General features: G+C 42.9%; 1 protein-coding gene across 2 annotated transcripts; it reads left to right on the forward strand.

Annotated features, from left to right (window-relative positions):
• The first annotated feature begins 4,416 nt into the window (after positions 1 to 4,416).
• On the forward strand, positions 4,417 to 25,093 carry SESN3 (sestrin 3). 2 transcript variants are annotated; one of them, XM_014965931.1, is made up of 10 exons: positions 4,417 to 4,479; positions 7,537 to 7,734; positions 8,490 to 8,672; positions 9,064 to 9,300; positions 10,836 to 10,983; positions 13,218 to 13,333; positions 15,766 to 15,956; positions 16,361 to 16,505; positions 17,335 to 17,458; positions 17,786 to 25,093. In XM_014965931.1, the coding sequence occupies exons 2-9, from the start codon at positions 7,540 to 7,542 to the stop codon at positions 17,419 to 17,421; spliced, it is 1,302 nt and encodes a 433-aa protein (XP_014821417.1). In that variant the 5' UTR covers positions 4,417 to 4,479; positions 7,537 to 7,539; the 3' UTR covers positions 17,422 to 17,458; positions 17,786 to 25,093. The 2 variants fall into 2 exon arrangements, with proteins under 2 accessions (XP_014821417.1, XP_014821416.1); XM_014965930.1 differs by having other exon boundaries at positions 17,335 to 25,093.
• The last annotated feature ends 1,626 nt before the right edge of the window (positions 25,094 to 26,719 follow it).

A 26,719-nucleotide genomic window follows, 5' to 3' on the forward strand; every position in this document is an offset into this window, starting at 1 on the left:
TCAGAGTGGAGGCTCTGAGCCCCGTCGTGGGTGTTTCCCAGCCGCTGGGTCTGCTCTAGGAGTTCACAGGGACTCGAGTGGCAGCGTCGCCGTGACTTGCAAAATTCCCCCTTGAGCTGCAAAATGTTTCTTCCTGGTGATTTTTTTTTTTTTTCCCAGCCGCAGCATGAGCACCTTGATGTTGAGTTCAGGATAAATTAACTTTTAGGCTCCACATGTGTGAGAAGCCCCCATACACCCGCGCTGATGTGGCCGCTTGCTTCTCGGCTGCGTTTTCTGCATCCCTGGGCATTCAGAAGGACTCCCCAAACCAGCTGCTTGATCTGCCCCGCCAGCTAGCGGCTCCGTTCTCAAATAAAACAGCCTCCTTTTACAGCTTGCTAAAAATAGTCGTTTCTTTAAAGCCCGAGGACACGGTGACTCATGTGATAGCAAAGAGGAAGAAGGGTTGTTGCTTTTGCTTTAGGCTTTGGGAGAGAAGCCACCCTGCTGCCTGGGCACCAGCCGGGTTGGTGCTTGTTCTCACTTGGGTTTCACAGCCACGTTGGTAGGCGGGTGGCCCTGGCATGCCTTCCTCTGCCATGTCCCAGTGCCCGCGGCCCCTTGGCTTTGGAGGGAAGGTGCACGGTCACTGCCACAACTAAAAATAAACCTGTGAGACGGCAAGTCTCAGGGGTTTTGGCTCTGGGGAGTTTGGGCAGAGCTCGCCCAAGGGTGAAGGTGTTTCTGGCCCAAACCACGACAGTTACAGATGTGCAAATGCGAAATGGTTCCATTTCATCACTATTAGAATTCCTGATATTTAGCTCCTGACACCATTCCAAATGCAGCCTGAGGAGAGAAAACAAGTCACAGATAAAGCTTGCTCGGGCCTCTTTTTTAAATGGATTCCTGCAGCAGCTCTCCTGTGGTCTGCAGAGGTCTCCTGCTGTCCAACACCATGATGTGCTCCTGCAAAACTTACTTCCAGGCTCTGGCTTGCAGTGGTCCCTCTCCCAGTAACCTGCCCAGGCTCAGTTTTATCTGCTTATCTTTTAATCTCTTCATCATCTCTGTCCTTCTGAAGAAGCCCCCCCCAAAAAAGCCCTGGTTTTAATGTAAGTGGAATTGGTTCCAAACCTTTTATGATGATCTGTCCTTCTGAAGAAGCACCCCCAAAAAAAGCCCTGGTTTTAAGTGGAATTGGTTCCAAACCTTTTATGATAACTTATTCCTACCCTGGCGATGTGTTTCTGGAGGAACGTGAAGCAGAAAATGGCTGATACACGTGCGTATGGCATTTTGGTTGCTGGGCAACCTGTTTCTTGCTTCAGCCACTTAGCATAAGAATCCAGTTTCAAATAAGATATTAGGGACCCCAGCTGAGTTAGTGATAGCAAATGTAATCTGCAAAGATGAGTTGGACAGGAAAATGAACCTGCCTTCTTGGGAAACGAGAAGCTTTGGAAGAACTTTCACCAAAAAGGACCATATATCTGCAATGTTGCTTTGTAAGACCCATACGTACTTTTTCATATTTGGGTTGTTGGGTAGACCTTAAATCACTGCTTTAGATAAAGCGTGCCCAGAAGCAGTGGTTCTTATCTACAGTTTGACAAAGCTAATGTTATCTTTCTTAATGCTTGTAAACTTCCCATGTTTTTAATAGCATCCTGAGAACTTGTGCAACCAGATGATGTTTGCTCCTTTTCTTCTGACAATCTTGTTTTAACCAGTTTTAATAGAGTAAAAGCCTTGACATGAAGGCAAAGTAATCTTCCGTGTTGATGGAAGGAAAGAGTATACACTTCAAATATAGAAAAAAACGCAGCTGCCTGAAAGCCTGCCATGATTAGAGTTACCAACTTGAATTATCATGTCTGGACTTTTGGTTTTTTGTTCTCGCTTTGGTTGGTTGTCTCTTTTTTCCAGGCTTGTGTTTTTTGGAACTACCACCACCCGAAAGGAGCAGGCTTTTGTCCTTTTTTTCTTTTGTAGTATATTTAACATACCTTGTTTTCTGTGTCTGACTATCTCCTTGGCTTTCTGTCGCCGTTCACAGGACGACAGATCGGAGATACTTGCCTTCGTTCATGCACCCAAGTACCCTTTCCTCCTTTCCTTCTCAGGAGTAGCTTATCTGCAGGGTCAAAGGAGCACCAGCAGTCACATTGAATGGGGAAACAGGGGAACGGAGCCCAGATCCCAGTAGAAGAAGCATAAGCATTTTTTTGCCCTGGTCTGGCCTCGAGGAGCAGCTCTGAGAGCCTGCAGAAGCAGGGTGTAGGTCAGAGACCAAGATGGAGAAGGCAGTGGTTCAGCTCCAGTTCAGACCTGTGCTCCAGGCAGCGCTGACAGTTTGCAGCAATCCAAGAAGCTGCTTCCCCCAGATTATTCAGTATGAAACGAAGGTTTTAAACTTAATATTCAGATCTGTGCTCCAAGCAGAGCTGACAGTTTGCAGCAACCCAAGTTGTCCCACTCGGCAGAAGCTGCTTCCTCCAGATTATTCAGTATGAAACGAAGGTTTTAAACTTAATATTCAGATCTGTGCTCCAAGCAGAGCTGACAGTTTGCAGCAACCCAAGTTGTCCCACTCGGCAGAAGCTGCTTCCTCCAGATTATTCAGTATGAAACGAAGGTTTTAAACTTAACATTCAGATAACATTCATAAAACACGCAAAATGCAACCTTAATAGCAATCTTGGAAAGCATTTCTTTTTTTAACGTTGGCAGAAATGACTGGCTGCTGGCAAGGTTGTGTATTTAAAGCTAGAAGATGTCTTCCTGTGCCTTGTGTAGCTGTGCGTGGAAGGGGCTGCATGTGCTGATACCCAGTCTCTCTACACGTTTCTTCTTACTTTAGACTGACTACATTTGATTCATAAAAATTTATTTTACAGGATTTTGGGGCTGTGATAGCAGGCAGTGGTTGCAGCAAGTTGGCTGGGCTTCACACAGTAGATCCAGCTTCTTTCTGCATCTTTTAGCAGCTAATTATTCTAAAGTCACTAATCTAATTGTCATGCGAGAGTTTGCTTTGGAACATCTTTCCTGAATAATCGCTGCTGATTTTTGCATGTTTTTTCATAATCTAATTTAGAAAGGACAGGATGTTTTTAAGGAGCAGGACAATAGTTACGCAGCTCCAGTGGCTTCATTTTCCTGTGTGGAAATTGGTGGCACGCGCCTTCTGGGACGCGCGCTGCTGTGTGTGCACATGGGGGTTAAGCTTAAGCCCCCCCTGGTAGAGGTATTTGAGGGTCATTTGTTATGGAAAACCTTGAACTTTTATGTTAAGGGCATGAAATATTTAGTATGCAAATCCAATACCCCTGTTGATGGATAAGTGTGCAGCCATCGTTTCCAGATAAGTGGAATCTAACCGAAAAGAGGAAAAGAGGAAAAGACAAGAAGCAATGGCTTTACTGTGAGGGAACTTCAGGTTAGACATTAGGAAAACATTCCAAAGATCTGAGAAACTAAATGACCTGGAGAGAGGGAGGAAGCTCTGGGAGGGCCTTTGAGAGGAGGATGGACCATCGTTGGTCAGGAATGATGTGAGCAGTGCAATGAGAGCAGGTTGGACCAACTTTGGTCAGGAATGATGTGAGCAGTGCAAGTCCTGCCCCTTGGTGAAGCAGAGGAGCAGGCAACCCCCCTAAGGTCCCTTCACCTCTCTGGCTGTCAGCGGCCACGCTGTGAAACCTTCTACAGTTTATCTTAGTTCAATTGCTTATCCTAATATAAAGTCCTGAGACTCTTGCTGTGCTATCAGCCTGTTCTGTACTACATATATCATCCTCAATGGGTGTTTCATGACTTCTGGCTGGGGTTTGGGCACCAAGGCTTGTACTGTGTGTGGTGGTCTCCTCCATGCTCAGCAGCTGAGCACAGTGGCCCTTCCGTTGGGTTTCCAGAACAAGTCTTTAATTGGGTCTTGCTGGTTTGCATGGACTGTGCTTTCCTCACCAATATTTGGCACACGAAGTGCTTCTCAATACTGAAGATCTCATTAGATGCTGATACTGAAGAAAACAGCATCTTGCTTGCAGTTTCCCAAATGTGGCTTTTTTTCCTTTCCACTTTCTGGATTCCATTCAATCCAGTAAATGGCTAATTTTAGCATTGCGCCAAATGTTTTATTGCTGTTTTCTTTGTATCTTCAAGCTGGTCTGTAAACCAACTGGGATTAGATTTTTTGGTTTTGTTCTGTCTTACCCCTTGCCAAAATTGGTGCCATTCATTCATGCAAAAGTGCAGGGGATGCAAAGCTGATCTAACCAACGTGGTGTGGTGGCTTCACCTCCTCAGTGGGCTGTCAGTGGCCTTGGGAAGAGAACCAAATCCAGGCCTTGGAGATCTCGTCTTGCAAGATAAAGTAAGTTAATATGATATTCCTGATGCTGACTGAATTATGTGACTGTTTTGCAGGAGAAAAGAGTACAGGTCTCCCCACCATTGACAAGAGGACCAAGTGCCTTTATACCAGAGAACGAAGTAAGTTTGTGGTTAGCTGCGTCGGGCGGGTGGTAGCTTTTAGAGTGAAGATACTGAAGGACAGTTTTATGATCCTGCTTGTCCCGTGGTGCCCAGATGAGCTCCTTTGAGAGCAAAAGCGATGGTTTCTCTGGAGCAGTGGGTAAGAACCACCCTGCCCTTTCACACAAGCGATGCCATTTGACATCTTTTCGGTCACCAGCACTCCCGGAGACAGCTGTGAGTGCTGCTCTGCTCTTCTCCTGGGTGATGATCACTTACTACTCTTAATGCCAGGCCTAAGGGGAGGCCTATCCAGTACTGCAGCAGCGTGGTTATATAGCTCTCAGAGCAGTGTCTGACCTTCAGTTTGAGAGAACCTGAAAATATGACTCACTCCTTAGACCATAACTGTGGCTCTTGAGAGAATTTATGGTTGAAAGGTACAGTTTGGCTTCAAACTCAAGATTTCAGCCCATGATTTAACGTTCAACTTAAGCCTTGATTTGCAGCTTGCTGCAGTAAGTAGAAACTTTGCTATGGTGTTCTCCTGTGATCTCAGTCTTTACAGAGCAGTATTTATTAATCAGTTAATTATTTGGGATGGCTGACTATAAAACTTTTTTTGGTTTTGTTTTAAGTAGTTGCTAAAGGCAGATAATTCACATGTTAGAAAGGCCAAAAAGACATTTTGAAAGACAAGATAGCTGCTGCTCTTTGAGTCTCTCTCTCCATTTATACACTGGCAAGGTTTGAATTTAAAAACAAATAGAGTTTAGAGGGTGGCAACCAGAAAACATAATGAAGCAAAAAGGAAGAGAGGGTGAAAAGGATCTTTTAGACTTGGGAAGAAGGGAGCAGAGTGAGTTCCAGCCAGCCAAACTTGTGAAGAGGACTTCCCTTTCATATGAAATACAAGATGAAATTGAGATGCCAAACGTCGTAAAGATGTAATTTCTCTCATAAGTCAATAATTGCATAAAAAGTAGAAAAATATATGTAGTTAAAATGGTAACATGTTTTGAGACAGTTGTTAATGAATTTATTTCACAGCTGATACACTTGGTAAAGGTGGTAGCCAAGGGTGCAGGAGGAGTCACTGAGTAGCTCTCAGAAAGGAGTAACCCCAGAGGTTACCCAGTACAAACAGGGAACCTCCATCTGTGTGGATAAAACAGCTATTCAGTCTCATGAACAAATGTTACATATTGTCTGTTATTGTTTTTTAAGCAAATGACTACCTTTTTCCCTTGTGCCTTGGCATGAAATAATACAATGGATAGGAAGAATGAAGTTAAAGATCAGTGACGCACCAAATGTCTCACAAATCTTCATAATAACACTGCTCGTGTCAAAGGCTGCTTCATTGTCGTAATGGAAGGAATATGGACGGAGCAGCAGCAACTTAATTGTAATGGTTCCATTTAAAGTGCGGTAAGGCTTTACAAGCAGAATAAAAAACCATGTTTGTGGATCCATGGATGGTAATAAATCAGGAGGAAGTACGTAGACAGTATGAAGAGGATAGTAATATAGGTGGAGATAAATCTCAGAAGCAATAATGCGGCATATTGCTGTGCCTTACATAGCAACAGTGCAGTCCTAAAGGATTATATTTCAATTTTGTCAGCAGAATTTCTTCACCATAACTTGTACTGTTACAAAGAAAACTCCTGACACACTGGAGAAGATTAGAAACCTTCCCAAAGACACGAAATGTGTGATTTCCCCAAGAAACTACTAAATGAGACAAAAGATCTCTTAAATACATGGGGGATACTTCTTGCTGAAGAACAAGGGGGACTCCTTGCAGTGGAGCGAGGAATATGCAGTAATAAATGAAATAAAATGATCTCTAGTGTATGAATCGACTTCCGATGGTAAAAATATTTTAAGGAAAGCTGAGGACGCATCATTTTGGGTACAAAACACAGAAAAGCTGCCATAGTGAAGAGCTAAACATGTAAAAAAGCTGCCTGAGTGCGTAGCTGCTGCTTCCTTTTCTTTCTGGGGCGACAAATTAAAACAGGTTAGTAAAGTGAAAACATAGTGTGTTATTCGTGGGTTTTTTGTATGACTTCTATATGAGATTTGATGGAAAAATATTTGAGACATGATTCATCCATCAACCCATCATAAAGAACGAAAATGTATTTTAAATGGAGTATTTCAGCAAAAGCAGTGTCTTCTTGGTATTAGGCACTTTCTGTCTTGATGTGCAGTAAACCAGCTAAAATATTTTCTCATTTCATGGTGTTTGTAATAGTGAACTGGCTGGTGTAATACTGTGCCATTTCAGACTAAATACTAGGTTTCCCAGTTTTGTGCTTGTACCTTCAGTGGTGAACATGCTGAGAATGGCTGTTCTTGGTGATAAACACTGAGTAATAGCACTAATACTGTGTCAGGGCTTGCAGTGCAAGAGCTACTTACTCTTTTGCTGTTTCATTTCATCTTGTGCCCAAGGTTTGGATTGGTTGGAATAATTAAAGAACAGCTTTTGTTTAAAGAAAGCATTAAATTCCTATTCTAAATAATACTTGAATGTTATGGACAAATTAGCATTTGATCTCCTCTTCAATTATACAGGCACAGAAGGGGTGGATTGCCAGGCTGTTTCTATAATTTGGTTACATAACCCAGTTCCTCTCTATTAATTTTGAAATTTGTTTTAGGGCTGGATGCTCGGGTGGTGTGTGTCTATACAGGCAGGCTTCCATAAAGACTTCACTTTCCATTTAGCTCTTGCTTACTTCCAGCTCTCTCTACAGCTTTGACTTTAAGAATCTGTGAGTTTAGCCATTTTGGAAAGATCTACAGAAAAAATGTTTTTGGTTTTCATAGGAACACATTAAAATAACAGAGGTACAGTGTAAAGTGCTCTTCAGTTCTCAGTATATAAGCAACATCTGTAGGTGTGATTCACACGCACGCTGGCAAGTATATTTACAAATATACATCCGGATCTCCTTTAAGTTTGTACACAAGCAAACCTTTCATACTGCAGTATGTTTCTCTCTAGGGCTAAAGCTAGAGAAAATCTTGTTCCTCGCTTAGTTTGTCCATCTTGTTTTTAAGGTTATGCAAGCAAATGGTTTGGATGAACGTACTAATCTTCTTGTGGAAGAATACTCGACGTCTGGTCGCCTGGACAACATCACGCAGGTCATGAGTATCCACACTCAGTACCTGGAGTCTTTCCTCCGCAGCCAGTTCTATATGCTACGCATGGATGGGCCCCTTCCCTTGCCCTATAGGCACTACATTGCTATAATGGTATGTACCAACAGCCTGTATATTTTCTCCTGCGACCTAGACTTGTGTATTTAAAAAAGAAGAAAGAAGGAAGACTTTAGAAAGGAGAGACTAGTGTGATGTTTTGACAGAGGTGAATTTTTGTAGTCGATTTTCATCAGAATGAAGCATGCATAGCCAAAAGTTTTCAGTGATAAGGGAGAATTGGCAACGTACACGTTTCCCTGTTTCCCACAGCAATACAGTTCTCACATGCCCACGAGAGTGAGGTGTTGCAGAGAGCAGTTAAAACTGTTTAACCTCATTTATGAATATTTAACCATCTGTAGGCAGCAGTAGGATGAGATGCAGTGGAGTCGAGTCACAACAAATTCCACATGGACACTAGGACAACAATTTTTACCATGAGGATGTTGAGACATTGCAACAGGGGCCAAGAGAGGTGGTGTGATCTCCAGAGATGGAGATCTTGTCTGGCCAAGGCTCCGAGCAACCTGAACTAAATCAGCTCTACTGTAAGCAGGGGGCTGGGCCAGATCTGCTCTAAGAAATCTCTTCCAACCCAAATTAGATTCTGCGATTCAGAGTAAAGTAATCAGAGGTACTTACATTGGAGAATTCTCCACCCTGTATAGAAATGCATTGCAATATAAAACGTGACCCTTTGGAATGAAAATGTATTTTTGTTTTGTGTTAGTAACCTGTCTTCCACCTGCAGCAAAATCCAATTCCATAGTAATGCACTGCCCTTTTCCCTCTGTGTTTAATTATTCCAGGCTGCTGCCAGACATCAGTGTTCCTACCTAATAAATATGCACGTTGATGAGTTTTTGAAGACTGGCGGGATCGCAGAGTGGCTGAACGGTTTAGAATACATTCCCCAAAGACTGAAAAATCTGAACGAAATAAACAAACTCCTTGCACACCGGCCCTGGCTAATCACAAAAGAGCACATTCAGGTACCTGTTAAGTCGTGTCCTGTAATAGCACTAAACATCCAGTAATAAGAACTGCTAAGAACTACACAAGTGTCTGGTTAGGCTTCATTACCTTCAGTTAAAAAATTCAAGGAAGTACTAGAGCATCGAATAAGCCAATAAATGTGTCCCTGTGACAAAGCCAACAAGATTTACTTTTTAGGAATAGCACTGGCTAAAGCAACCCCAAAAGAAACGAGGTAATATATTTGGTGTCTCTTTTTTTTTATCCAGTGAGAGTTTGCGCACAAGAGCTATATGGTATTATTGGAAGCAAAGGAATTGATCACTTTTTAAAATCCATAGTGTTTTATAGAAAACCTGAGGGCCAAAAGAAATTTTATATTTACACTTTTTTTTATTCTCATTTCAGAAACTTGTCAAGACTGGGGAAAATAATTGGTCTCTTCCTGAACTGGTGCATGCTGTTGTCCTGTTGGCACATTATCATGCCTTGGCAAGTTTTGTGTTTGGTAGTGGCATTAATCCAGAGAGAGATCCGGATACATCTAATGGAGTCAGACTTATAGCAGTCAACAACTTCTGTGTCTGTGATCTTGCCAATGACAACAACATAGAAAATGCATCCCTCACAAGTAGCAACTTTGGGGTTAGTGTTGCAAGAAGATTCTTTTGCTTGCCTCTGTTTTGCATTAGAACACTTTCTTCCATTCTTTCCTGTTTAAATTTCAGGGTAGTTTGAAAGTTTTTGTCTCCTTTACTGGAATGCTTGAGTCTGGCAGCTCTTATGTTTGCTCTAGCAGTTTTCAGTGTAATCTATTGAAACCCACATTGTAACGGTGGATGGCAGTCAGAGGAATGGGATTCTCATCCTTAATCTCTCAGCCCATTGGGCAAGACTAAAACTTCACTTTCAGCTGAAAGCTTAAAGTCCCAGTTTCTTCAGATAAAGTGTCGCTGACTGCAGTATTGTGTCATCCATGTGCCTGATACGTGGAATGAAAAAACAAAATGGGGAAAAAACCCCCAGAAGTCAGAATAATTGTAATAATTTGGACTTCAAGGCTTACAATCACAAAGCGGAACAAGTTTGAAACACTTCCCTGTAGGTGGGAGGAAATGTCTGAAATAGAATTACTGAATTCTTAGTGCTGGTGTTCCAGTCTTGAATCAACCAGCAGAGAACTTTGATTACAGGTTAATTAATTTAAATGTGGAAATTTTTTTTATGAAAGTGGCTCTATAATACTTTGAAGACATGTCCTTGAATTGATGCTGATTGATGAATTAGCCTCATCGTCTTTGATGGAAGATCAGGATTATGAGCAGAGTCACTAGGTACATCTTTAAAAATTAGCATTACAATGTGAACATGTGATCAGTCAGTTTAATCACTGTATCTTAAATTTCTGGGCTATAAGACGTGGTTCAAATCACTGGGCTGTCTTATTCCCCATTTGTAGTGGGCAAGGGGCTGCTGCTGACTCCGTGCTGCTTCTTCAGCAGCGAGTAGCAAACCAGAAAACAATGTCAGCTATGGGCAGAATAACAGCAAAGATGGAAAAGAAAATACAAACAATTTATCTGATGAAAAATCTGAGTGATAAGTACGGATCACAGAATCCCAAACTTTGATGTATTTCTAATAGAGAGGCCTGTTTTCCTCACAAAGGCAAGGCAAAGGGTCAACGTAATGGTTATTTTGATCACATGTAATGAAAAAAACTACCTGATGTGTTGTCTCAGGTTGTGTTCCTGTATTGCAGTGTTGCACTGTATCTCTTCAGAAACATATTTTGCATTACCAATAGACTGAAAAAAATCACTTTAATATTAAAAGATGTTTTTTGATACACATAGGGCACACGGGTGGCTTTTCCTGAGCCATCTACAGGGTGGAATATAAGCAACTATGGTTTCCATGTTTGTCCACCACCTCTTTGGCTTTTAATCCCTCTGCAGTAGATTACTGCCATAGTTGAGATTCACAACTCCCAGCTCCCTTTCTTCTCACTGTCTGAAAGCTGTTTGTCTACGCTCTATGTGACAAACGTCTTCTGGCTTGAGCTTCTGTGTTTGCTGCTGCTGTCTGCTTTTGAGAACGTATGTTGTCGAGCATGAAATCTGAAGATGACACATGTTGTCTATCTTCTAATTTTGCAGAATGTCATGGTGTTTTTGCAGATTGCAGATTCTTTAAGTGAGCTGGAGGCCTTAATGGAAAGGATGAAGAGGCTACAAGAAGATAAAGAGGATGAGGAAGCCTCTCAGGAAGAAATGGCAACTCGCTTTGAAAAGGAGAAGAAGGAGAGTCTGCTAGTAATTAGTGGAGGTATTTGTGCTTTTCCAGTTCCCTTTTGTTTGTGCTTTGTAAGAGCTAAACACTTGAGGCCACTTCAGTGACTACGACTTTTTCTTTATTCTGGTTCTTGGTCTAGGAGGAGTGTAGTAAGGGTGGTCCTGTCACTTGCTTCATCTGCTTAAGATTTCCTAATTGGCAAATAACACCATCCTTTTTGCTACTTGAAATTTAGCTGTTCTGTATTTAAAAAGAAAAAAAATAAAAATAATGTCTGTAGTTTTCTTCAAAAAGCTGGGTGTAAATGTCTTGTTCTTTATATGCTCTATATCTTCAAATTAATTCGTTCATGTAAATATTCAATAATATTTCACTGGTTTAGGTTCTGCAGTGCTCAGAACTTCAATGACACTCATAAGTAGTCTTCAGATGCGACACTTAGTTTGGGAAATAGATTAGGATGATACTCAACTTCTTTGCCATTTACTGTCCATCTGGCAAGGATGTTTCTAACTTGCTGTTCTGAGTGATCATGCAGCTGTGCTGTTCCACTTCCTGTGCTATGATAGAGATTCTTAAATGGTGTTCAAAATTCTGAGCTGAAAGCTTCTTTTCCAGTATTCTTCATGTGCTCTGGGGGTCTCCATCTCTAACAAACCATACAAAGAAATCTGTTTCCTACAGACAGGAAGGTGGGCTTTTTTCCAAAGAAAGTGTTCAAAGAAGGAATAATATTAAGACAATCAGAATCTTGAACCATTTCCTCATTGTGAAGGCTACTTGAAGATGATAGCTTGTGTCTTTTTAAAGAAGTGACCCATAAAATGCTTCACAATTTACTAACACTATTCTTTTTGAATTTAGATCTCGGTAGCTTCAGACCAAATGTGTTTGAAGGTATCCAAGTTCTTGTGCACAGAGCCAAAAAGTGAGGAAAAATGTATTGTAGATCAGCAGAGACTTTGTTTTGTGGCTCTCTAGGAACATGCAAAATCTCTGAAAGAAGATACATCCAGCAACATCATGGCTGGATTTTAAGAAATAGACATTGTCCATTCTTGCTCTATTTTTCTTTGGTAAGACACCATCAACACTGCAAATAAACTGACACCCGTTGCAGGTTCACTATCAAACTAAGACTTCAATGAGTCTCTGCAACTGAAGGCGTGGAAGGAAGAGGTGTTGTTTGGGACAGAAGGGGTTTTTTGATGTGGTTGCTGATATTTTTGTTGACTTTCCCTCCCTCTTTGCTGTGTGCTGGTTTAAGTTGAGGAGTCTGTATGCATTGGGCCTTTACCCTTTCATGAAATTCAGTCCTTGTCGGGGGCGAGGAGTCTGTGTGTGCAGGCTTTTTATTCTTTGCTGAGGATTTGCTGTAGCAGATGCTGTGTGAGCTTCTTCCTATGCAGTTATGTTTTGATTGTTTAATGAGGCAAAGAGGAGATAAAGCACTTCTGCAATTCTTAGATGAACTGACTTTTCAAGGTGCTAACAGTGGACATATGGCAACTGCTCTGTCAACGCATGTGGAAGCGAGCCAGGATTTTAACATGAGGGTCAAATGCAGTCATCTGTGCAGTAGTCAACTTGTGCAGAGGTAGTTACACAATCGAGCCACCTGTTTATTTGGGAGGGAAAGATTGATTCCTGATAGAGAACCTGCGCTTGCTTAGTGACACGTTTTGGAGCTCTTTGAAGATGCTTAGTTACTAGAGCTTCTGGCAGAATTTCAGCCTGATGTGCTGTAGAGCTCTTTGCTTTCATATAATCTTCAACTGCTGTTGACAAGTGGAGTGTTGCATTGCTTTCTGGTTGTTCATACTCTGGGTTACAGAATGGAGCTGGTGTAATTCCTGACACCGTCCCTGCTCAGCACAGCAGTCCTCTTCTCAAGGGTACTTTTTTGTTTCTTAGCCTAGCACTATGACTTTACTAACAGGATTCATCTTCCTCATTTAAGATACCCAGCTGCTCTCAGATGTCAACACAGAGAAAAGCACACCTCCAGGCAGAAGTTTAGGTCATCTCTTCCCATTTTGTACAAGTATACTAGATGTCTGGTGTAGGCTGACATTTAGTTGGCTCAGTGAAATGAATGGATCCCATACAAGCAGGCTGGGATTGAAATGCTTCTTTCCTTCCTACTGCCCTCTTCCTTTGCACAACTTCTGAAATTGGTCTCTAGTCCTGAAGAAGAGTGGTAGTTGGAAGTTGGCACTAACTCTTGTGCTTGCCTGAAGTAAAGCATTTTGGTGTTTTATTCACAGCATTTGATGATGAAATAGTTTCTACAGATGTCTCCCGCTATATTGAAGATCCTGGGTTTGGGTACAAAGACTTTGCAAGGCGAGGAGAAGACCATCTGCCAACATTCAGAGCTCAGGTACCATCTCTTCAAAAAACATTCACTCAAAGAATGTTTATATATCTCATTACAGGGCGAATAGCATAAAGCCATTGTAGTGGGGCATGTTTGTTGCACGCTCTTTTTCTTGTCCTGGTCCATTAATTAACTCAAAAGCTTCCATAAATCTACCTGAGATTGATTTTTTACTATTTGTAAATCTCAGACAAGGGAGTACTTAGCTTTGGGTCTTACTCCAGTTATTACCAGAATTAATGTTTGAAAATTGTAAACATCTTGCTGAATCTGGAATAGAAGTGAAAGGTAGAAAACAAAGGGTTCCCTTTCCTTCCCTCCAGATATTGTAAAAAAAAAATCCACTGGAAGAACTCTTTATTTCTGTCATTTTATCAAGTCTTGTCTGTCCAGTGGTTATCAACACATAGATGTATATATGTTTGTGAGAGCGATTTGGTGCGTGTTGTTCTCATGTATGTACCAAATCACTGGACTTTGAATGTCAGGAAAGAAAAGGAGTTCTTAAACACGATTACTGAATTTTTTGTCTATATTTGAATATATGGTTTTAGTGCTATTGAAAGAACAGCATGTTAATTTTACCTGTGCATTGTCTTACATACTGGCATCTTTTTCCATGACCAGACTCATTAACTTCTTCATGAGATATAGATAGATAGATAGACAGACAGACAGATAGATAGATAGATAGATAACAGAAGGGGCATTCTAAGTGGTTCTGTTGTGGCTTAAAGAGTAGATTAATCAGCAGTCTAGTAATAAATTGTAAGTAATAGAAGAAATCTTAAACCAAATCATTGAATTAAAAAAATCAGTGGGTGAAGGAAAACTTCATGGTCAGAACATGTATCTAAGGCTGTAAAATAAAGAATCCATGATCACTCTCAGGAAATGTATTTAGCTCCATAGCAGTCTCTGCTGATCTGGATAATTTACTCTGCAGTCTTTATATGAGCCTAAAGCAGGTAGATGTTGCCAAAAAGAATAAGGCAGAGTCAGTGCCTGTAAATCAAACAATCTGTTTAACTACTTTAGGAGCAGCAGGCTCCCATGGAAAAAAGCTCTACAGAAGTTGAAATTGGAACTAAAACATCTCTACTCTTAAAGACTCTATAGCTTCTGGCCTACACTCAAAGGAGTCACCTTGATAATTTAACTTTATTAGTGTGTCCTACTCTTAAGCAGTTAGATGTATATACCCACAGCCTCCCAAATTCTCTGCTGTTAATGCTATTTAAATCACAGTAGCATCCCAAAACCCCGCAATAAATCCAATCCTAATTCTGATAAAACAAGACTGCCTTATCTCTGTGGGTTTAAATTTATTAACAGCAAAAGGTATTCCATATACAGCAGAATGTCTTTAATATTTTTTTCTCTTTTTCATTGTTAGTATGGATTACCTGCTGTTAGTAAGCAGCGCTGTCCCCCCTGAGCCTCTGGTTTCCAGAGGCTTTTGCGATTCCCCAGGTGTCCTGGACACCTTTATGGGGCTGGAAGATACACCTTATTTCTCACAAGCTTTACAGTCTTTTGGACTGGCAGCTGGAGGCCAAATGTGATGTTGTGGTGTGTTTCAGAAGTCACTGAATGCCTCTGTTAGGCACCTGAATGTCATCCTGCATACTCTCTCCCACTGTCCTGATCTGGGGGCCAGCCCAGGAGACGTGCTCTCAAGTGTCTGGGTGAGGACCCCTGCCCAGCAGTACCTTTTGAAAACAGCCAGGCACCAGAAGGACGTGGAGATGATGCTCTTGATTGTAAAGATGGCATCAGTGATTGATTGCCAAGCATGCAGGCAAACTAACATCTGTGTAACTGCAGCAGGGAGAGCAGTTGCACGCTGCTCAAATCAGGGTGGTTCTCCACTACCACTGCCATGACACTCCTAGCAAAGACTTCCCATTCCTGGTACGAGCAGACAAGCTTTTATCCTTGCAATCCAGGTGCTTGTCCATGACCAAAGCAGCCTGGGTTTTATTAATTTGTTCAAGCACAGTTCACCACTTTATCCAATGAGTGTAGATCCTGGATGGAAGCAAATACTCCATCTCTGCTCAGAGCGAAGCATCAAAGCTCCCAAGGGGAACGAATTTTTAAACTTACAGCCACATCCCACATAGAATAACACCAGTCAGAATGGCACAGCAGACAGTGGAAAATTGTCTCAGTACTTCAAGAGAAGCTTGGGGTTTTTTTCCCTTGTAGGCTAATGGCAGCCAGCTGGAGGTGGGGTGCTGTGGCATGAGAGTTGTTGCCAGGGAGCCTGGGGCAGTGGAGCTGGTGATATGGATGAAGGATGCAAAATGCAAATTTTTTGAAGAGAAGAAAGCTATAACTAGCAGACAAGAAGATCCTATTGAGCTGTAGAGGGGATCAGATAGAGACTTCACTTCATTTGTACATTTATGTATTTCCTTCTCTTCCTGCAGGACTATACTTGGGAAAATCATGGCTTTTCCCTTGTAAACAGGCTTTATTCTGATATTGGGCATCTCCTTGATGAGAAGTTTCGGATGGTGTATAACCTCACATATAACACTATGGCAACACATGAAGATGTCGATACAACTACGCTAAGAAGAGCTTTATTTAACTATGTCCACTGTATGTATGGAATCAGGTATGGACGAAAATCCCCTGGCTTAGGAGTGTGTTTTGAACTGTGGAAACAGAATGAAAAATGAACCACATGAAAAGCATGATTTTAGACTCCAGGTGTTGGAGTGGAGATGATACCTCAGTCTGGAGGTTAGAGTGGTTTTGCTGGCATCTCAGTGTAACTTTTGCTTCCAGTGGAGAAAATTATTATGAGTCAGGATGGAAACTGTCACAAAAAATGTCTTCTCTGAAGCCAGTTCAGAAAAGACAACATCCTAGTACTAAGCTTTTCAGATCTTCTATTGGCAGGTGGTTTTCTAGTGTGTATAATAAATGCTCCAATTCCCAAACTTAATAACATAATGCTGCAAAAGACTATGCTTTTAAAAACCTGTATCCAACAGATCGGTTACCTGTGTTGTTTAGGTATGATGACTATGATTATGGAGAAGTTAATCAGTTACTTGAACGCAGCCTGAAGGTTTACATAAAGACAGTGACCTGCTACCCAGAGAGAACTACCAAGCGCATGTACGACAGCTACTGGCGGCAGTTCAAGCACTCGGAGAAGGTACGTATCTCAGAGCCAAATGGATTCACAGAGACCCTGTGCTGCTTCAAACTGAAAATATGGCAACACCTAAAAATGGCAGGATCTGCCAAATGAACTGGTTTTGACAAGAGAAAAACAAATGAGATAAATTGATTGAGTGTCAGGTATCAGTTTTACAAAAATGCTTCTCTGTGTACTGGAAATACTGATCCTATTTTTATTATTATTATTTTGAGTGACTTCTCCATAAAATTGAACAGACAACTGTAATAAGTGGATAAATTTGGAAACGCAGAAGCGATCATCTATGCCAATACTTGGGATTACGGGAATCAAAAAAGACCGTAACTCATATACATATATATATATATATGTAAATATAATCTTCATGGTGTGTTTCATTAATAGAAATGTCAACATGTCTTCAGATACCCAAGTTAAATGCTTCCTGACAAGGGGTCAGTGCTTGTGTGCCTGCTGGCCTGCCTGGCACATCAACTCTTCCTTATTCTGTGCTCCTATAAAGCAGTCACAGGTGATAGTGAATAAAACAGAATATTATTTATAAAGAACTAACACCATTTAGGACACAAAAATGGTTTTAGTGGGTCTTCTCAGATGGAAGATTGTTTAAAGCAGCAGCTGAGGCTGGGTCCTTGCAGTCCTAGGATGTTGTCTGGTATTGGCATTGACAGAGCTGTCTCAAGGGGAACTGGAGTCCTGCAGCAGGGGGAAAGGACATAGTTTCTGGCAGCGATACTTCACGAAAGATTAGAAATGTTAACCTAAGTGAGTAAAGGATGTTGCACTCAGAGGTGAACTAAACGGCTGATATAATTTTTAACAGGTTCATGTCAATCTACTTCTGATGGAAGCTCGAATGCAGGCCGAACTCCTGTATGCCCTTCGTGCCATAACTCGTCACTTAACCTGAAGCGTTCGCCGAGCAGGAGTAAAGGAGCTTTTACTGAGTATGTAAAGACCTTTCGAAATAGATACACACCAGAAGCTGTTTGTGATGTAGCATCAGGTTATTCAATTCTCTAGTGTCAAAGTTTAGCCGTGCTTCTCGACGGCTGTAATGTGCAATGACGTGTTTTATTTTCTTGATGCTTAACATTACTAATGATAACAAAAGTAACACTGAGGAGCACTACTCTGCATTGTTTCCGGCTGGATTTCTGCGCAGCGGGCAGGGTCCTGAAACTGGTTTTATTATATCCAATCCTAGCGCTTTGTTCTTTAAGCACCGGAGTGAAGTGCTTAGAGACTTCTTTTTCCAAGCAATCATTTTTCAGATGAGTGGAAGTCCAGCAGAAGATCGGTCCTGCCTGTCCTGAGAATGTACCACCACGTCGTGACTGAGACGCGCGGGCTGCGTTGTGTTGGATTGCCCACTGGATTCTTCTGTGTCTCCTGGAGACTGCTTGCCAGTCGCTGTCTTACCACAGCAGTCGAAGGTGATGCGAGATGTGGATGCAAACATCGAGCACACTTTAATGTGAAATTAATCGCGATAAATCCTACAGCATGCTACTGAAGTGCGAAATCCATCCGCTCTGTCGGGCCCCTTCCCCAGAGAAGAGGCCTCACGATTTGCCATTTCAGCCACACTTGCTGTGTTTTGATCACACATAATCTTGTTTGACCGACAGTCACCCTCAGTTGTCCTGACAACACCCATGCTCATCACATGTTGCCATTTGTGTAGTTGGCACCTAGAAAGTTAATACACAGGCTGACCAAAAAATAGGGTTGTGGGTTTTTTTTGCACTCTCTTCTTTCTCAATGTTTTAACTAAGGAAAGTAAAGGAAGGCTAGCATATCTGTTCTTTCATATTGGATGTATAGAAATTTATTTCCCATAACGTTTCCATAGCATGAATTTTTAATATTCAAAGTTTAAAAAGTTTCTATGCATTAGTGTGAGTGAACAAAAGAAAAGTGCAATATTTAAAAAGAAAGCAAGCTTTTTTCCCTGTCATGCCACTGCTGAAGTGTCCTTCTTATATAGCCATAAAGAAATTTTAAAACCAAATTTCTTTATTGTCTAAGGCCTAGCAGTTTTGTTTTAGCTTTTATGGCTTAAGACAACCTGATACTGAGATGCCAAAGCATCCCCAAAACAAAGCATTCTTGGACAACCAGTGATATTGGGGAAGGGAAGAAATAAGCTGCCAAAAATGTCACACTTTTGTGCTGTTTTCTGTTGCTTTTGGCTAATTTCTAAGAGCACAAAATGTTGATATTTATAGCTTTATTTTGTATTGCATTAATGAACCAGTGAAGTGCCTAAAGAGATGCTTAAACTTACCCAGTAGGATGCAAGTTGTCACTGCTTCAACTTTTGTCTGTTGGTTTGGACTTTTCATATTTCTTTGAGGAGGGTGACCTTTATTTCTGTTGCATACATTAAAAAATAACTGGATAGGTTTATTTTTGATGTTCCATTGGATTGTAGAACTTTAAACAGGATTTTATTCCATTGGTGACTGCAGAATAGTTTTTAAAAATACTATCAGTCATATTTTAACACTTTTCATTGACAAAATCATGGACCAGTACGCTACTAAAGTTAGTTTTTGCTCTTTTTCCCTTTTCCTAATACTTTGCTGTGACTTCGCATGTTGGTTTTTTCGCTTTATCTGTCTGTTCCAGATTGGAAAGCTAAATGATTGTACACTTTTCTGCACTTTCAGACTGCAGGCTCTGCATGTGAAAACCTTTTGAGGAAGAAATCAGTAGATTCTTTTTTTTTTTTTGGATGTTACGTTGGCTATTTAGAAAACTACCCAATAGACAGCATCGGACTCTCTTCTGGAGAGAGCATTGGGTACAACATCAGATGTATTTATCTTGTATAGCTAACTGCAAAGATTTCTCACAAGTGTTGAGATGCTCCTATGTATGAACTTAGATTAACTTTCTGAGTTGCTATGGTCCTTTTTGCTCCCTCTTGTGACTGTAGTGGCCACACCCCATGGCTTTTGTGCATAAAACAGTTCTGCTGAGAGAAGTTTTCATGCAATACTTTTGCTTTTTTCAAGTGATGGGAACTGTACAGTACCACTTTAAATTCCTTTGCTTTGAAAAGTCAAGTAGTTCTCAAGAAGCACAGTTGAGCTCTGGAAAGGAGGTGAAACTAGATTTGGGTAACTAATAGGATGGCTTAGTTTCCCTTCAGAAACGCAAAGACTCTTAGAGTAGGTTGAGTTTTATGTTTGGAAACATGAGTGCCTTTACTTCTTTCCTTATGAAATATACTTGCCAGCTCAAACGCCTTCTGAGCAAAGTACATGAGCAGATTTGAAATACAGAAACCATAAATGGATTGCTTCATAAAATTCGTAGTAAACCAGTGATTTCTTTTCTTTTTTTTTTTTTTTTAAGGTGCCATATCAAGTCACATATGGACTGCAAGACATTCCACCGTAGGAAATGTCATTGTACAACTAGTTTGCTATTTCTTTTTTTCTTTTTTTTAATATTAAATGCAAACTTGAAACTTCTGGAAATGTTTTCCACGTGGCATTTTTTTTTCAAAGTATTGCATTTACAGTGTAACGATTTATAGCCTAGTTTTTATACTCAAATTTATGATTTTTAATAGGTGTTTGTTCAGAATAGGTGTTTAAAGTCAGACAACTCTACCATACACTTTACGCACGCTTTAGGCTCACACTGTGCCAAATTTTAATGTGCAAGTGTTCTTGGATTTTTTGCATTTTTAAAGCACTCACGAATGTGAATCTTCGCTCTTTGTTCATTAATTTTATTCTTAAGAGTACCGTAATCGTCAGAAGTGTAGATACTCTCCCTCTGTGTTCCTTTAGTGGAATTGATATTTACCAGCATTAATGAATGTTAGTCCACAGAATCCCAGTGGTGACCAACATAAAAACAAAGTGTACAGTCTCCTGTCTACTGGAGAGAAAGCTTGGTAGGTGCAAATTAACCACCCAGCGCAGGAAACGCTGCGAGTAGGGAACAGAGCTTTGGAGCATGGACAGCTTCCTGTCATTGCAGAGTCGCTTCAAAACGTGTGTTGTGATAGAGTATATTCTGGCTGAAATTGCTCCTTTTTTTTTTTTTTTTGGTAATGAAGAGAAGTGAAAAAGGTGCCAATTGGAGAAAAGCATTTGCATTTCCCAGAACACTCTGCCAGCGGCAGAACATCACAGGGGCGCCATGACTTGTGATGCTGATAGATGTTTTCAAGGGATTTGGAAAAAGCAGCTAGTTGCCTAAATTTCCATGGGAATCTAAGCACTCAGGCACTTAGCAAAATCCTACGACGTGCCCACTTGCATTTTTGAGTCAGATTTTTAAAGATACCTAGTCACTTAAATTCAATAGAACAAAAACAGTTTCCATAGAGATTAAAGGAATAACGTGTAGCAGATCCCTGTGATTTGCAGCAATTGTTAATGAAATGGGTTGTTTTGGGGGCTTAATATAGGCTTAGAGAAATCTTCCCCAAAGCAGTTAAACTGTAAGCTGCTGCTCTTGCAGAACAGGTTTTTGATGTTTCTCATGCATGTGTGTTTTCCATGGACATAGGCATGCATTTCAGGCTCATGTTCCAGAGGCTGGACTCCCTTTCAGAAGAGCTGGATTATTTAACCTCTACTTGCAGGAAAGATTTATTGGTGGTAGCAAGGGGATAACTTGTGCCCGGACTAAAAAGTTTTGGCCCGAAAGAAATACTCCAAAACTTTTCCATTTCAAGTGATGTTCTTTCAGTTACTTTCCTTAGAGGTTTGAATCCTCCCATAATATTGCACAAAATGGAGGGAGAGAGGAGTAGACTCACTGTAGATGAACTTTCCCAGAGCTGATCTGAATATAAAGCTGTAAGAATTGGTTTGTCGTTAACAATCACTCCAAGACCTGGACAAAAATGTCAGTTTTCACTGTCTTAACTTCTGATTTCTTCTCTCTGATGTCCCCCAGCACTATATTTGTTTGAAGAGATGATCCACCAGCTTTTCCGCATTTGGGAATTATAAATGAAAATTTTTATCTTTAAATGAAGACGAATTTAGCATTTCATACCTACTGCATAGATCACAGGTGTGGGAGATGGAGAGAGCACAGTAGCATGAGAAAACTTGAGGAGCATCTTGATCAGTATTAATTTCTCCCTTAGAGCACATTTCCTGGCATGCGGTCGTGCTGCTGCTCCCCCAACACACATCAGGTCTCTTTTGCAGACATTTAATCCTTCTGCTGCTCACCAGGGGCAAAAATTGTCATTTTCTAACCCGCCACCACCACCTTGCATCGAGTGCTTCCTACCTTCCTAACTCACAGCCCCTAGCAGCCGTGCAGGGACAACCTCCTAGCCTTAACCTTGTAAATCTGCGCGAGGTTCCTACATCACCCTTTGCTAGTGACTTCATAGAGTCTTTCTCATGTTCAGAAACACTTAATTGCCGTAGTAGGTTATTTTTCTGGACAGGACAATTCTAAATCTGGTTCGAAAGGATGACAGTTTATAACATTTTGGTAGCATTTGCTGGTAGCGTGTCAGATCCCATCTCTGGAGGTACAGTAATAATCCAGTGGATCCACTAAGGAGACGCTTTCTTTGGCAAAACTCCCCGTGCTTGAGCTGTTCAGGTGTGCAGGTTTCTTTGAGGGACATCTAAGGGGGAATTTGAGGTCCTCTTGTGCCAGGTGGGCTTACAGGGCCGTTGGGTTGGCAGCTCCTCGGGTGCCTTGCAGCCAGGCAGGCTGTGGCCAGCTTCTGGAACAAGTGGATTTGGGCTTTTCATTTGTCTTTGGGATAAATCCAAGTGGATTTGGGTTTTTCGCTTATCTGCAGGATAAATCCAAATACATGCCGTGGAGTGGCTGCTGGAGATGTAGGCAGGGTTGGGTGTTCCTATGGGTACTGAGTATCATCAGGTCTCATGGAGAATAGATATCTCAGTTCTGCTTTTGTTCCCGACAGTAGTCGGAGGTGGGATTGAAGATGCCAATTAATATACTAATTGTGGGGAGCAAGCCACAGAGGCATCAGAAGGTACAGACAGACCCAGGGGCTCTCGAGGGGACACAACCAGCGCAGGAATTGACTTGTTGGTCAGTTTAAGACACCAGTGTGTCCGAGAGGTTCTTGTGTATGTCTGTGCCTAGGGGAGATGGTGGGAGATGCCTTCTTCTGAGGTGTCCAGAGGGCTTCTGTAGGACAAGAGCTGGGACCCTTCCGTACTCCATGGATGGAGCAGGGGAAGGGAACCCTTCACTTCCACCTGAGAAGAACGTGCTGCTGTTGAATTAAATGTTCTTGCCCCCACCAGCCCGTGGAAGGGAGTTTTCAGCCAAAATGGGTGAATCACCAAGTGCTGTGTCTCCGGCTGAGGGGGCTGAGGGGCAGCAACAGCAGCAGGTCCAACCATGCATGGTCCAAAACCGTTTCTCATTGCCCCCACTTCACGCTCATGTCGTGCCACCAGACCCAACCCCATCCCTCCGGCCTGGCTGCCACCTCCCTGGGTGGCTGCAGGAGCAGCACCCTCATGGTGGTGGGAGATGCAGCCGCTTTTAGGGGAAAAATAAATAATCAGGCTACAGCCCTGGGACTGCGCGAGGAGATGCGGTCAGAAATGTTTCTCACGACTGTGACCGGAACTGGATATAAACTGTAGCTTGAAAAAATAGGAATTTTGTAAACTTGAAATCTCTTGGTTTTACCCTTTTCTCCTGTTGCTGGAAAGCCACGTGATGAATGTATATGCTTTACCTTTCTATCCGACATAACTGAAAATCAGACTGCCAACTCCTTGGTTTGTATTAGCCTTTCTTTTTTTTTTTTTCTTAAAAAAAAAAAAAAAAAAAAGGAAAGTTTGTGAGCAATATATGTAGCATGCTGTGAACGTCTGTTTTGATCTTTATAGTTACTCTTTAATCCATCAGTATTAACACCAGTTCTTTTTTGTGTTCCCCTTGGTACTTCGTATGCAGTGTAAGCAGAAGCTGTGATGGGCTTTGCAGTCCTGTGCCGTGTTACTGTAACTCCTGGATTATTTTTGTTTAGGAAGCACCTGACTGTGGGCCACCCCGGGGCAGGCAGCGTCGCCCGCACACGGCTGCCACTTTTCGGTCTCTTGTACTATGTATAGTTTTAAGTAGAATAAGCTTTTTAACAGAATATTGATGCGGTTTATGAGTCACGCAGGCTGCAAGTGTCTGGTGTGTGAGAGTCTTTGTATTTATAGTTGTTGGGGTTTGGTTTTTTGGGGTTTTTTTTTGTTTTGTTTCATTGTTGGTTTTGTTTTGGTTTTTTGTTTTTTTGTTTTTTTTTTTTAAATTCATAAAGTAGCAAACTTGATAAACATAGCCACTTTAAACTGCTCTTGCTAACCAGACCCTGCTGTAGATGAAATACCACTGTAGAAGGAGGGGGGCTGGTGGCCCTCTCTCCCCCATGGGTGAGCTGAGCTCCTCTCTGCAGAAGGCACGCTCTGAGCTGGGCGCCCACCCCACGTTTGGCCACATTTGGACCCAAACTCTGGGGAGGCCGGGGTCTGGCATGTGTTTGAGCCCCCCCGTGCCCATCAGGCTGCTGCTGGCTCCATCCTGGTGCATGGGGTGCATGGCAACCTGAGTTGCCAGTGTGGGAGCGCTGGACGGTCCGGCTGCTGGACCGAGAACACGGGCACGGTGTCTCTGCAGCCAAAAAGCTTCCAAGCCTCTCCCGAGGGCACAAATCAGCCCTTGATTTGCCGTCTGCAGAGCCCGGCGTGTCGGGGGGCAAGGAGCAGCGCTGACTCCACCTGGGTGGCTGTGGGTCTGAGCCCCCTGGCTGGGGGGCAGGAGGGCAGGGCAGTGCCCAGGGTGATGCTCCACTGCATCTCCCACCCCTCACCCTCTGGACGGGGGGTGAGTTGTACCCAGCCCCAGCCCCACACCTCTCAGCTTCTTCCCTCCTCCCGCCGCAGGTGGTTTGGGACGGGGGATTAAGGACAAAGCTCTGATCCTGCTGCTCCCTCCCCACCGGGAATGGGGGCAGCTCAGTGGAAGCTCTGTGTGTCCCACGTCCCTGCAGCATCCCGGGGAGGTGGCACCTCCCCTGCCCTGGGCTCCAGCAATGCCACAGCTCCCTGCTTTCGCAGGAGGTTTCCCTGCAAGGTTGAGGCAGCTGCTGGGAGCTCACTGTGGGTTTCCACAGCAGCTTCTACCAGTTATTTTTTTTTCTGTTGTTGCTGGTTGGGGGTTTTTTTGTTGTTTTCTTTTTTTTTTTTTTTTTGCAGAGGACAGACTGACCTAGTGGGATGGATTTTTTTTGTGTGTGTGACTTTTGTTAGTTTTTAAGTTACCCAACTTGAATTTATCTGAACAGATGCAGAAGGAACTTCTTTTTTTTTTTTTTTTTTTTTTGTGAGTTAAGAGACAAAAACGCATTTTTAAACAAAGGAATCATGTATTAACATTTTAACAGCAATTCATAAATCTGCACTTTTTATGAGGTTTTGAAAAATCTATTTATAGGTACGGAACAATGGGGTTTGTTTAAAACTGTATCGCATTTATACTTGCTGAAATTACTTTCATTGTTATCAGTAGGAATTTCATTGGTTAAATAAAATGGATAAAACCTGTCTCCTGGTCGATCCGTCATTTGCCTGCATTCTGCGATGAGATCCGGTCCTGGAGATGGCCTTCCCCCCCGTGCCTTTGTCCTGGTTTTTAATCTATGTGTTATTTAATATTCCTCAAACCCAAGGGCTGCTGTGGAGTTTCAGCGTTACCTCCTGAAGGTCCCACAGAAGGGGCGAGCAGCGGGGCAGGACGGTGCCCTCCTCAAGCGAGCCCACCCCTGATGTTGGTCCCTGCAGCTTCACCCAGCGTGTGAGCGCTCAGCAGAGGACACCCCGGGGACCCCGGGCTTGCCCTGCACCCTGTCCTCACCTCTCCGGCAGGTTCTGAAAAGCCAAAACCACTGTGTGTTGGTGATTCCCCAGACCTTCACCTTGACTGATCTCCCCAGGCCGCTGTGGCTCAGTTGCCAACTAGCCACATGCCCACCACCTCCTGTCCCACACCGGCCTGCCCTGAAACCAGCCCCTGGCCGGAGAAACCCAGTGACCCAGGGGTGGTGGCAGACCAAGGATGGTGTCACAGGGATGCTCAGGTGCCCACACTGGGTGGCCATGGGACAGTCTCCCTGCACCCCATAGGTGAGGCCCATGGGAATGTCCCCTGGGATGTGGGAAGGGGCTATGCCCAGGGTAAGGGTGGCAGCCCTGCACGGGTGGCATGTCTTTGGGGAGACTCGGTGGGGCTGAGCCTGAGCCCCTCCAGGTCCCTCCTCAGCCTCACGGAGCACGGGGAGACACCTCGGTGTGCCCCAAGGCCAGCACCAGCTGGGAGCATGGCCATCCCCAGCCTCCCAGGTGGAGCCAAGAAGCCATGAGCAGCAGCAGGGTGGCCAGCAGCAGTGGCTCATGCCTTGAGCAAGCCCACATCCGTAGTGTTGGATCTCAGCTTGTACTGGGGGCTCCTTAACCTCTTCCCAGTGTCACCTCAGGCTCCTCATGCCGTGGCACTGGGAAGAGGTGTTGACCAGCCCCAGGCTGGTACAAGGCAACTGATGGGTCCTCTCTACCAAGCACTTGCATTAGTTGCTGCTGAGGTGTGCTGCACACTGAATTAGCCCAAATTACAGGCTGCTCAGAAACACACAAACTCTCCCCAATAACTCTTAATTTGATCACGATGGAGCAATCTGGCGAGGCACCTGGACAGCACAGCAGAGGCTCTAAATCCAAGGGAGAATTACAGATGTTATAAATAACATCACTCATCACTCCGATGAGCTCATGTAAATACCAGTGACTTTAGGGGGTAAGCTTTTCGATGTATCAAAGAAGATAATCCCTGGATTTGTGTTTCCTGCTGAATTAAAACTAACCCTCTGCATCCTCTGCATCTGCATGTTGTCCTTGGAGCAAAACTTGAATGTTTCTGATCTGCAGGAAAGTGTTTTTGGAGAAGGGAAGCCCTCCTCCTCCTCCTGCCCAGGGCGGGTGTTTAGAGCACCAACAGGGCCAGGGAATAAAGTCTTGCCCAAAAGTGGATACACAAAATGCAACAAAACAAGTGATTTCAGCCCAAACTGAAGTGTTTCACCAGACATGACCTGCAACGTCCAGTGGCCAGCAGGTCATGGGAGGTGATTCTGCCCCTCTACTCTGCGCTCGTGAGACCCCACCTGGAGTACTGTG

The sequence above is a fragment of the Calidris pugnax genome, unplaced genomic scaffold (genome assembly GCF_001431845.1).
Source record: "Calidris pugnax isolate Ruff unplaced genomic scaffold, ASM143184v1 scaffold20, whole genome shotgun sequence".
Classification (NCBI taxonomy): Eukaryota; Metazoa; Chordata; class Aves; order Charadriiformes; family Scolopacidae; genus Calidris; species Calidris pugnax.

Coding starts and splice junctions, on each gene's coding strand:
- SESN3 (XM_014965930.1), top strand. CDS start 7,540: ATGCAAGCAAATGGTTTGGATGAACGTACTAATCTTCTTGTGGAAGAA. Junction 8,673..9,063: donor TCACAAAAGAGCACATTCAG/GTACCTGTTAAG, acceptor TTCTCATTTCAG/AAACTTGTCAAGACTGGGGA. Junction 10,984..13,217: donor TCTGCTAGTAATTAGTGGAG/GTATTTGTGCTT, acceptor TTTTATTCACAG/CATTTGATGATGAAATAGTT.